Source organism: Argiope bruennichi, chromosome 1, assembly GCF_947563725.1.
Source record: "Argiope bruennichi chromosome 1, qqArgBrue1.1, whole genome shotgun sequence".
NCBI classification, from domain to species: domain Eukaryota; kingdom Metazoa; phylum Arthropoda; class Arachnida; order Araneae; family Araneidae; genus Argiope; species Argiope bruennichi.
This window is the reverse complement of record NC_079151.1, coordinates 102,755,114-102,768,395: the sequence shown is the minus strand read 5'-3', so window position 1 is coordinate 102,768,395 and position 13,282 is coordinate 102,755,114. Positions and strand designations below refer to the sequence as shown.

At 28.7% G+C, this 13,282-nt stretch overlaps 2 protein-coding genes across 5 annotated transcripts in view; one reads left to right on the top strand and one right to left on the bottom strand.

Annotated features, from left to right (window-relative positions):
* LOC129971342 (ADP-ribose glycohydrolase MACROD2-like) overlaps positions 1-13,282 on the bottom strand; it is a 24,210-nt gene extending 10,928 nt beyond the window's left edge. For 3 of the 4 annotated variants that reach the window (XM_056085027.1, XM_056085018.1, XM_056085036.1), the window contains exons 1-4: positions 13,227-13,282; positions 11,457-11,588; positions 8,603-8,728; positions 1,953-2,069 (exon numbers count right to left, since the gene is read on the bottom strand). In XM_056085027.1, the coding sequence (XP_055941002.1) occupies positions 1,953-2,069; positions 8,603-8,728; positions 11,457-11,588; positions 13,227-13,248 (397 nt within the window). In that variant the 5' untranslated portion in view covers positions 13,249-13,282. The remainder of the gene's footprint in view (positions 1-1,952; positions 2,070-8,602; positions 8,729-11,456; positions 11,589-13,226) is intronic. The other variant, XM_056085044.1, reaches the window with a different exon arrangement.
* Positions 6,050-13,282, top strand: part of LOC129971332 (putative sodium-dependent multivitamin transporter) — a 47,685-nt gene continuing 40,452 nt past the window's right edge. The window contains exon 1 of the mRNA XM_056084991.1: positions 6,050-6,079. The gene's annotated coding sequence lies outside the window, so the exon portion shown is untranslated. The remainder of the gene's footprint in view (positions 6,080-13,282) is intronic.

The window sequence follows — 13,282 nt, the reverse complement described above, 5'->3', positions numbered from 1 at the left end:
ACACCATTTAAATACAGCAACAGCATTCAGGGATTAGCTACTTTGCATTAGAATTTCTAGCAAACTTCAGAGAAAAAGTATTGCGATTGTATCAGATACTTATTTAGATCGGGTGCCGCGTCAATTATCTTAGAGTTTGGTGATCATTTGGCGATTTGGTAACAAATTTGGCCACTTTGAGATATTACTGGAAACTTCGAGAATTTTAGTGATTCAGCCAATTGGAACCAAGATACACCTGATTGGTCCAGAACCTTCTCTGCCTGCCTCCCGGGAACTATAAAAGGCTGGCAGTCTCAAGCTGCGGAGTCAGTCGGAGTCGTGAAACGAGTTTTCAGCGGAGATTTGATTCCTAGGAAAGGACCATCAGACGATGCAATGAAGGTTCCATTTCAAAATTTCGAATAAACAGGGAACATAAAGTTTAACCATATTAGAAATGTCGGCCGCCAACGTGTTTCAGTTACAGATTCGAATGCTAAAACCATACATGCGACAGCGATCCTGCTATCTTTTATGTGACAGAGGTCCTGGAAATCTGATAGTCCTTTTGCATCTCGTTCTGGACTCCGAAGAATGACTGCTCACCGTCTCATTCACCACTTTCTTGAAAGTTTTCCTTACAAGATCCAGATTCGCCAAACTTTAAGTCCGAATGTCATTAATGCACGTTATAATTCCACGAACGCTATGCTGCAGCTGGTGGATGAGAGGGAATTCTATGTTAGCAACACGACTCTAGGACGAAACGTATTTTCACATCAATGACTATGCCAACGAGCAGGTATTGCGAATTCGGAGAACCACATAGTGTTGAAATTTCATTTCTATATTCCCCAAAAATAATGGTTTGAGTCACAGTTTCCTCCACAGGAATAAATGGCGCATTTTTTCTACTGCAATTAATATACATTGCACGAAATTTTGGGATTTTGGAAGAATTTGTGGCGATTCATGCTGCATTGGAGAATCGTCCGAATGTCTTCTGGTTCATGTAAGATGATGCTCACACACATCAAACACCTGCAGTATTTGATTTTTTGAGCTATCATTTCAACGATCGTGTAATTGCCTTGGATTTATCACTGCTGTCGAAGAACGCGCCAACTGCCCCACTCTTTCTCTATTTACTGCACCTTAGTATGGTGAGTTTTTCTTCCTGTCATGCATAATTATGACATGCATACGGGAAGAGGCCAGATTTAAACGCATGTGACTTTTTCCTTTGGGGTACTTGTAAGACCTGGTTATTGACAAACACCTCAAAAAATTGCGGAAATGTAATAACACATTTGTACTGCATACGAGACAATTCCAATTGGCATGCTTGCACAGATATCTGGAAAATTTTGCCTCAGATTTCATCACGGCAAATGGGGGTAGCTTTGTAAACATCATTGTTTAATTTTTTTATAATGATCTTTATAATATTTTCATATCAGTTTTTATTTTTCTGTTTTGCAGCGCTACCTCTCGGTGGCAATATTAATTAAATTTACAGTTCGGTGAGATAAAATTTCCTGATTTTTCCCAACTTAAGGCTTCAAATGATACATTTTTATTGCATTCTGCCTTCATTTATTGGTTTTCAAATTCCACCAGGTCATTTTTGGGACTCTCCGTATATACAGTCAGGAATATTACGTGAATGACATTAATCTATGAAACCGCTTATCAAATGAATGAATACTGTGGTTTAAACATTTTTTAAATATTAACAGCATTTTGTGGATTTCGGAGATTCACATAGTATTTGCAATAGCGTAATGGAATTTCTGACCAAATTTTAAACTTCATCAAGGCGTAGTAAGGATACTGAAACAATGTTATGGTTTTCTACATTTCGGAGGACCATTTTCACCCAATATATCTGGTGAGTCAACTGGTTTGCAAAGGCGGATAGTAATTAGTATAGATTATTATAATAGAAAGTTATATGAATTTAATCTTACATCTGGCTGGTAATTTATAACCACCGGTGAACTTTGTTTCACCTGTCTGAAAAACTCCTAAAGAAAGACATTCAGCTAGGAATGAAGGTCCAGCGGCTCTAGAGATGGCACCATTAACTATAGAAATAAAAGCAAGGAATATTTTTTTAGCATTTTTTTTTGTTATTTTAAACACATAAAAGAAATAAATCTATAAAATAAAATGAAAATAACAAGTAATTTAAAAAATAATAACAATCGAGATTAAGTCTTAATAAATGTTCACTATTATAATAATATTGTGTCACCAGTTGAACAATCTTTTAAAGATATGCATGCCTATGCAGGTAATTTTTAAAAGGCACGTGATTAGTTCAATCAAAAGCAGGAAGATTTACTAATATTAGGAAGAATTCTTATATATATAAAAAATGAATGCGAAAGATGATACAAAATAGCAAGGTCAAATTCAAAAATAATTTTAAAAAAACAGGCATTTTTTTCAAATTTTATTAATATATTCTATGAAATATAGGTAAGGTCATATGATAGATTTCTTGGTAATTGATTTTTCTATAAAATTAAAGTTATGCTTTCAGATTCAGAACAAATTGTTTCAATCTTTATTTAATCATTTTTCCTATTTTTTCCTGAAATTTCCCTTACATTTCTATGGACCAAAGGTGTAGGTATTTATAAAATCAATTAATTCGTTTTTCAGTTGTATTATGTATCATTATTTAAAAATTATTAAGAATTTATTGTAAAAATTATTTTTCGATGTTTTTTAAAAATTGCTTGTACATTTTGTAATTTTTTTAAATTTTCAGAATCGTAATATTTTGTTTTATTCATATTTTTTATTCTAATCTGTAATAATAAAGCTGAATCTGACTATACCTGTGTGTTCGCGCTCTTCAGATCAGATCGTTTGACTTATAGATACCAAACTTGGCACATATTTTTTTCGAAAATTTTCATTAAAATTTTAATTAAATAAAATTTAAACCCAATTCTTAGAGTTTCAAAAAGAATTTCCGTAAATAATTTTACACAAAAATGAATTTTTCATCTTTTTCAGAATTTAAAACAATGTCTCTTTAATGATACTAATTTAACAGTTGTACAAATTTTCCCTGAATTTTTGAAATTAAAATTATTATTTTGCTTAATTTTCAACAATAGATTATATTGTTATTCTGAATTGTTTCAAACGTTTTTACTGTCTTTATCAAATTTATTCTATTGAGGAAAGCCGAAAGAAGAAGATTTTGTTTGATATTTATGTTACCGTTAAAGCATATAATGCAGTTATTTCATAGAATACCTAGTTATTCCATGAAATAACTGATCGTGTCCGTTAAAGTGTGTAATATGTTATTAATTTGACACTTTAACTAGTTATTCTATGAAATAACTAGGTATTCTATAAATTAACTAATGAGAGACAGTTAAAGTGTAAAATAAACAATTTATCTAAAATGAAATTAAACTAATGATAGACAATTAAAATGAAAAAGAAGCAATTTATCTAATTTATGCAGCGTATAAATGGTATTTATGGAAACGTACCATAAAATCATTTGTTACAACAAGGATTACTAAAATGACACTTGGAATTACAAAAAACATTATTTCTAAAACAAAAACATTTTTTTGTTGACACACTGGGTTTTACACGAACATTTTTTAAGTCCCTGACCAGTACCTAAACTTTGAGCTGTAGCAATCGACCGGAGCGATATTTCTACATCCGGTAATTCTTCGATTATAATTAATTTTTGTTCGCAGACACTAAACTGGGATCGGGAATATAATTGTTTTATGTGGCCGTTTCTTGTGCCCAATTGGAAAAATCCTTCTTCGGTTATTTTTACGATGATAGCTAAAATAGATTTAGCATCACCTTTTACTCTGTCAACTTCAGGCACTGGGATACGGACAGTAAACCACACAGAGGCTTCAGAATGAGATTTATCCGACATTAATTTTATCTTTTTCGCTTGAATTTCTAAACATTTTTTGGGCTTTTCTCTTTCTCTTTGAACATTAAGTTCATTGAAACACAATTTGCAGATTTTCTGCTCAAGTTTATTTTACACTTTAACGGGCTGCAGATCGTTATTCTATGAAATAACTAGTTAAACCATGAAATACAAGAGAGTTTTACACTTTAACGGACACGATCAGTTATTTCATGGAATAACTAGGTATTCTATAAAATAACGGATTTCATACTTTAACGGTAACATTTATATGGTTTAGAAAAAGAATAAATAAAAATGAAATTATAATTTCTCAAAGTTTAGGAAATAGATGAACCGGATATTTACATTTTCATTTGTTCTTTGATGTTATGGAACTATCTTCATTAGAAAGATCCATATACACCTTGAACAAAGCGAATTGCATTGAACAAAGCACCTTGAACAAAGCGAATTGCATTGAACAAAGCACTTTGAACAAAGCGAATTGCATTGAACAAAGAGTGAACAAAGCACCTTGAACAAAGCGAATTGCATTGAACAAAGCTTGAACAAAGCACCTTGAACAAAGCGAATTGCATTGAACAAAGCTTGAATAAAGCACCTCGAACATTAATATTCCATATAAAATAACACGACTTTAACATCTGACAGTTTGAGGGAATCATTTACATGAAGCTACGTCTAAGCAATTTAATTGAAATTAATTATAACTAATATTCCTGTCGAACCAAATGGTTCGCCAAAGACCACTTCTTAAAAAAAAGTTGTAAACAATTACGGGATTTGTTGCTTTATAATATTTGATCTAAAAATATATTTCACATCAATTCGCTTATCTTCACTATAACATATTTGAGTAATATTATATTACTATTTGCCTTAGGCAACTGGCTGGCTCGGTAGGACTAATGCTCGCTAAAATTTTCAATTAAACATTTTACATAGCCTAGTACTTTAATAGTTTGTTCAGTAAACTATTTTTAAGCTTCAAGTTTCTATACCCATATAAATCATAGTATTATAGAAGCTTTACACGATTTTGCTCATTTTATTATGTGTTCTCTATAATTTTCTTTCAGCTTCCGAAAAGTTTGAGGTGATTGAACTTCAATTAATACTAGAACTTTTTGTACGGACATCAAGCAGGTTTTTTTAATGAAGGAAACAACACAGAAAGCAAAAACGTTCAGCATTGAAATGTTATGTGCACTACAGAATAGATTTTATAATTTATGCAATATTTCAGATAATCATTCAATAAAAATTTCTGTGATTAATCACAATATTCAGTTTTTAATTTTACCCTTAAAAGGATTTACATGATATAAATAAGAATATTTTATTTTGTTTCATCTAATAAATGAACCCCCGAAAAAATTGTGAGTACAAAATTTTATACAACACTTTTGTGAATAAATTTATGGAATAAATTCATTTGTTATTTACGATATGAACAATTGGCTGTTTGGGAACTTTAGTTTATCATTTTAATCATAATACATGTCAGGACTAATAAGTATAATACATAATATAGGCAATGATAAGACATATTAGAAGCAATGACTAATGCGACTCTTTAAAATATTCGAGCAGTATTATATCAATACTTTCAAGAAAAATTCTTGTATAAAATACTGTTGAAGTGTGAAGTCCTCTTGTATAAAAAAATCAGGTAAATATCTAGTCTCAAAATTTAATGGAACTTTTGAGGAATTATCTTAATAATAAATTTGTGCTAAAGTTTTTATGTTTTACAAAATTTATTATAATTATTTTCTTAGGTTATTTTATTAAACTTCATTTACAAGCGTCATTAAAATTATTTCGGTTTATGGTTTTTTTTATTAAAGGGAACAAAAACTTAGTCGAACGACACATCATTTTTCAAATTTCTAAGAAAAGTCTCAGAGTACACTACAATCCACGATGTATCGTTCTGTGGCATCAGCTCCAGCTGTGTTTGATTAACTGTAAAAAATGTATTTGTGGTTAAACATGTATTTGCATGCATATTTAGGTTGCCCTTTTGTGACGTCATCTATTCGCCAATGGCGAAAAAAAAAAACACCATTCAACTTAAAGACGGAGTTCAACTTGTATGCTCTATCATTTCACATTCAGTTCAAGCTCCTCAATAGGCATCATGGCAATATACTGGTGGTAAGGCCTCAATTATAAATTTTCATTACCGGAGATAAGCCCCTTTCAAGGTTAGGTACTGCCCTTCCATTAGTGTACGCTTCCTCGTTTCTTATCATGCATCATGTCTGTGTGATTGGTTATGTGTTGGATTTAATATAATTTATATTTTCGACCTAATTATTATTTTATTAAACATGGACATTATTTTTAAACCCGTGTTATTGTATCCCGTTACCATATAAATACCCTTCTGAGTAAATGAAGTCTAGTGTTTATATCTGAAGGATGATATTGGATTGAAATTAGAACTTCCTATTTGGTTCGTAGCACTCATTTACCTATCGGAATTTTACTCATTTAGCACTCATATACCTTAGTTCGTAGCACTCATTTACCTAATCGGATGCCGGCGTCCTGGCATAGGGGTAGCGCGTCTTCCCCGTATTCTGGGCGTCCTGGGTTCGAGTCCCGGTACGGGCATGGTTCTTCCTCCTCCGTTCTATCTGCGAGATGTGTGAATGTGCCCCCCTGTAAAAAGGGGTTGTGCAAGCGAATGAGATGTGTCAGTAGCTAAGCCGTACTCTTGGCCCTAGTTGGCGCTACTAAAAACAAGAGACGCTCCCTTGGCTTAAAATCGCTGACTTCCTCAGCGAGCTTGTGCGTGACAAGTGCCATTATAAACAACAACAACAACCTAATCGGATTTAAGACTCAGAAGTCTGCTTCCAGGATCTGAAACATTACTTTCAGTCTATCATTGCAAATTTGAATTTAAAAAAAAACTATTCAAGGCAACGGGACTCTTAATTTTAATTAATTAAATAAATTATCTCTTGGTTTAAATATTTGCAAGAAATTCTTTTCTTAAAAAAATTACCTACTACAAAATTTTTATATCACTTTAGTTGCTGTTATGTACGCATATTGTTAAGGTAATTTTGAACTCTTCTTATTTTTTTCATAATTAACTCTACTCTTTTATTAATGCTTTCCATGTTTGTAGATATCGAAATTTTAAATTGATTTTTCAATTCCTTTTGTGTTGTTCCTTTTGTGTTTTGTGTTCAATTTTAATTTGAGATAATACATTTTAATTTAAACCAAATAATATTTGCGATTTGTTTACTGACAAATTCAAAAACCTTAAAAATTGAAGTAAGAGTATTTTTAAGGAATTGTTGAAGTACAAGACTTTATTTTGGTTTATAGTACAAAATAAAATATTCTTTGTCAGTGATATTTCTTCCTTTTTAAAGTATAAATAGAGTTCGAATGATTTATTTTTGAATATAATGAATCAGAAGCTGAAACTCTGCCAGCCAGGGAATAGAAATTCCGTTTTGGATTATAAATATAAAGAAGTTAGAGTGCGACAATAATTAAATGATGTTTCTTGGACCCAAACAATTTTTAAAATCTAAAAGCATAAATAGAATTTTTTATTGCCTAAAAATTTGGAAGTCAAAGAAAAATTTGTAAAAGCAAGAGGAGTTGATTACACTATGATAAGAAGACTAAATCTCAAAAAATGTAAGAAATAAATTCCCCAGCATTTTTTAAAAGTAAAATTTATACGCATTAAAGAAAAAAATGCTTGTTTATACGACTTTATACAATTTTGACACACGAGTTGTTCAAGTGAAGAACAATGTTAATTTTTTATAAATTAGTCTTATAAAAATTAAGAATTAAATTTTAAAATCCAAAGGTTAATTAAAATTTGTAAACTAAAAATGAAACAATACATTATTATTTGGTATCTTATATTATCACACAAAAATTTACTTTTATATTACCTTGAAATTCAGAAATATATCTTTTTAATAATATAATTTTTCTCCTCGAATTATAATAAGTTCTAAAAATTAAATTTGATACCACACGATATTTTATTATTAGGATGGAATTCAAAGAATTTCATTTTTTCCCAAATTTAGTCAATAGCGTGCTTTCAAAAATTTAAAATAAATATAAAAAATTGCTTTCTAATGAAAATAATTCTTAAAAGTAATGTTTTAATTTTTACTATCATTTCATAATATATACTCATTTTAATTTGTTCGTGATGAAATTTATAGTAGTCAGATTCTATTAAATTCTTATTTTTCATTGTTATCAAATATCAAGGTCAAATTTTAAATAAATTATTTTATTCTTAATAGTTCTGAATAGAAAGGGAAGCCAAAATTCTAGCGAGCAATCTGGTTGCCAAAGGTCGCAATTTTATAACAATTCTTATTTAATTATATTGTTTATATCAACTTTTAAAAAATTATCTAAAATTTTATGAAAATTATTTATATGAGTTTTTATATCAAAGTTTTACCATTTTTCCTTCGAACTTTCAATTCTTTGATAAAAAAAAATAACGTGTTCTTTTATTAGTGCATTAAAAAAGACGTGTTTATTTAAATCTTTTTTATCCTTTGGTTTTAAAGAAAATTAAATCAATATATATTCAACTATGATGATATAGCTATCCAGTATATGAAATAAATAAATTTTTATAGATTTTAACAAATTTAAAATAATTTTATTTACTTTGATTATAAGACGCATGAACAAGACTCGAGCTTGCAGAATTCACTATTACATCGATCTCTAAAGTTGTGATGTCACCAGAAAAGATGGAAACTTTACCATTCAGTCTTTCATCTATTCTGTATGCTATAAACGAAAGAAGAAGTTGAAATTAGAAATAAAATTGGCGAACTAATACAGTTTTAGTAATAATAATTAGAAATCTCCAATTTGTAAGATATATGATTGTATGGAATTCGATTTATTAGAAGCAGATGAAATCATAAAAAAAAGATTGAAATTCATAAAAATCTGTTTTCTTCGAATACAAAAGTGAAATCTACAATTTATGAGCTGAAAATGTCAGAAAATATTTATTTTTATTTTATATCAATTTGAATAAATAACAATGAATTCTTAAACAGTAAGCATTTTTGATAAATCCTTTTATCTACTAATGCGCGATAATAATAAAGATGAATGTGTGTGCGTCAGCATTCTACTGAACAGATCGTTACAGCAAGAGATAGCAAATTTGAATAAGATCTAATTTGTTGAATGATCATTTGCACCTCAGAGTGATTTTTTTAACTTTTAAAATCGAGTGAAATTTTGACGTTACAATTTCCAAAAATATTATTACACAAAAAATATTTTCATGGCATCTTTAAACTGAAAAAATTTCTTTTCAATGATGTCTGTTTTATTGTTATGAAATTTTTTCTGAATTTTGGCAATTTTAAAATTTTGTTTATAACATTTTAGCAACAAATATTCTTATTAAAATGAAATTCTACTCGTTTTCATTGTTGCAAATAATATTTCAACCTGGCGTTTTCCTTTGTGAATGATCAAAATGCGAAGATTTGCTTACTTTTCCATGTTGTGAAAGTTTCAATATAAGCATGATTTTAATAAAATTTGTGAAATTTTATTGCAGTTAAAATTACGATTTAATTTCAAAATCATTCAATGGTGTAAATTTTTAATTTGCGCCCAATTATTAATTTTGATATTATTACAAACGTTATATTATTTTTTGTGATATAATTGGGTGAATGAAGATATAGACAGAATATAGGGCAGACGCATAGCATAACGAACGATGTTTCTAAAATGATATGAATTATGTGACTATGAAAATTTGAAATTTAAAAATATTTTCCTGTAGAAGCAATTAAGAATTTATCTGAAAATTTTTAACAGCTGTTCGTCCTTTTTAATAAATTGGTCATTCACCATAAGCGGTTAGTAAAACAGTAATTATCTTAATTTTTAAAAATAATTTAAAAATATTTTATTTAATATTCAAATAAGTAATTACAAACAAATACTATTATTCTTTTTGTACGTAATACAATTAGAAAATTAACAATCAAAATTACATCTAACAAAATAGATAAATAAATAAATATTTATTATTTTTTTATTGATCGGAATTCATAACGGTAAAATTTTAGAAAGAATTTTGGGAATAAAAATTATTTATTTACGGTCTCTGAGAGCGCAAATAATGGATACATTTAAACAACTAAAACATAACACACATAAAACTATTATTTTTATCCCGTTTTGTTTTAATTTCGGCGATTAAAACCAATTAATGAAGATTTGGACGATTCCACTCTCTACCTGAAGTAGTTTGTCTTTCTTTAGCTTAGTTATATTAGAGTGCCGTTTTAAAGCAACACTAAGGCTATTTTGTAATGGACCTCATAATATTGAACCACGGTCAGATGCCGAAGGCGACACCTGGGTTGGCACCCCCGTCTCCAAACTTCGGTAACTACAGAATGAGACTTAGTTCCGAAGGATTTAATGGGCAGCAGACATGCTTACAGGACGGTTTTCGATGGAATCACATTTCGAACTTGGAAACCATGTAGTCCCTCTACCGTGGCCTTACTACCAGAACACCGCGGGTCTGCGTCCCGTTGTTAAAGCTAAGGAAATATGTAACATAAAGCATGGTTCGTAGATATTTCCAAGCCATCGTCTTAACTGGTCGGTTCAATTAATATGATTAAGTCGCTCTGAGCACAGAGAAACACTAGAGTCGCACTCATTGGTAAATCTAGTGAGAAATGAGCAGCCATTTATATATAAGTCGAAGCAGGAAACAAACTTTCCAAAATATGATATAAAACATTTTATCACACCAGCAATACGTGCAAAATTCTGAGAAATGAGCCAACAACAAAATGTGGCAATATCATATTCTAATCGCAAACGATATTTCAATATTATGTGAACAGAAAATGCTGAAGAAAACGGAGAAAAATTGGAATATTGCGATTATTTTAGATTAAAAAAACATTCTAACTTGCTTATTTTAATTTTGAAAGTACCTTCTTTTGCAGAAGAGAAATTCTATGGTTCTATGGAAATTCTAAACCTATCTCAATTCAGGTCACGCTTAAAATTATTTTAATTTGTTGCCACTATGTTTTCTGAAATGAAAAATAAAAGAAGGGATATTTATTTGCAAAATATGTGCTGTTGTTTGCACGAAAATCAAAGAGTTTTTATTGAAGTATTAATTTTCTAAAAATGAGATAGGTTTTAAACCATTTCCTTCCAAAAATATATAATCATATTATTAAATGTAAAAATTTCTTTAATTTTAAATATAAATAAAAACATAAATAAAATTTTCGAAAAGTAATCACTCTGAGTATTAATTACTTACTCTCTGAAACTTACGTATGTGAACCGAAGATCTTAGCTCTAGATGAAAAACCTACCTTTTAAAATACGAAACTAAAAACATTCGCAGAGACACGTATTCTAATATTTCTTTAAATATTTTATTAAAAATGCAGAAAATAGAGAAAGAATGTACAAGCCTTTAAAAGAAACGTAAAATTAGATATACCTGAAGAAAACTGTCTTCTGTTTATACTTCTCGAATATTCTGTCCATGATGGGATTTCATCCAGAGTTATATAACCACTTTGGCAGTCATATTCAGCTCTTTTCGTGTCGACATCCATATCCATATATTTAACTGAAAAATGAGATGAACGAATTAATTGATACATAAGCTGCTTAAAACTAAATATTAAATTTTAATTTTAAATACAAAAGATTTAGATATAGATGAAAATTTGTCCTGAAATTGATTTATATTCGGATATTTTATAAATAAATTGTCAAATATAAATAAAAACTTCCATTTTTCGATGCTTGTAATCTAAAAACTCAGTGAAAATGCATAAGTACATGCATTATATTTTGTATTACAACTATAAGATCGTGAAATAATTATTTTTATAGAGAAAATACGATGGATGATTCAATGGATACAGAGAAATTCAATGGATAACTTTTGGTACTAAGTGTTGCAAGATGTTATTTTTTAATATCAAATATAAAGCATGGAGACTCGTCCATAAATTTTTCAGAATCACAACAGCAATTATTTTAAAGAAAGAAAGAGAAGAAGGGAAAACATATTCGACTTTTTTATGAACTTTGATAAATAAAAATCATTTGAAAACGAATCTTACAGAACTGCGATTTGAAAAGCTAATTCATGCCTGCAAAAATGTCATAGAGAGTGATTCGAAGTGACCCTCGTTTGAAACTGTAGAGTTAGTTATAAAAGAGAAAAAATTAAAAGGTGAAATTTTTTTTAAATATTTTCTTTTTATTTACATTTTGATTTTTCATTCCATGAATGTTTTACTTTGATTCTACTTCCAGTCATTTTGTTGTTCTTTCTTCATTATTTTTACATAAAACTTATAATAATAATAAAAAATTCTTAATTTAAACACATTGTTTAAATTTTCCCATATTTCGTTTGCAATTAAATTCCTTTTTAAAAACTTTCAGAGAAAAATATGAGCATATTTTGAAATTTATTTATACCAGATATGATAAATATTACATTTTCAGACATTAAATTAAATAGACAATTAATTTAATTAATTTATTATTGATAGGATTCTTCCAATCAGCAAATGATATTGAGTGCAAGTATTTTCACTAAATATATATGTTAAAAACAAGTTTTTGAAAACATTTTATACTGCAATTCAGCTTGTTTTTGATTTAAAAAAACACCACTGTCTAAAAAAATTTACTTTGCACCTAATATTTCTACACTTGTAATAATTTTAGCAATTATAAATACCTTCATATATCAAATATTCAGAACATTAGTTTAAATTAATGAATTGTATTGATCAATAAACTTTTTAAGAAATTTTCTTTTACAGTATTATATATTTTTGGAAAAAATAGCCACTATTAAACTTAACAAATTCATAATCTATTTCATTCGAAGTAATTTACATTAATTTATGCATTTGCTTTTTCAATTTTTAATAACTTAAAATTTTTTAATCTACCTTTTAAAGAGTACTTTTTAGAAAGTGCATCTATGAGCATTAGTTTATAAATCTTAACGTTTTTGAACTTAATTATAAAAATTCAGAGAAAAATACTCTTAAAAACAATGAAGTCGATTTTTTTTTTTTTTGTAAATTATATTTTAAGCGAATCTTGCTTTTTCAGATTCGGATACTAGTTATAATAACTCTTATTTGGCAGTAAAGAAACACAAACAATTTAACAATTAATTTAATTTAACAAACAATTAATTTGTAATCACTTTCATTATAGTTACATTTGAACTTACTTCTGTCTTTAAGATAATCCATGTTTACCTAAATAAAGCCAGATTGTGAATGGTAT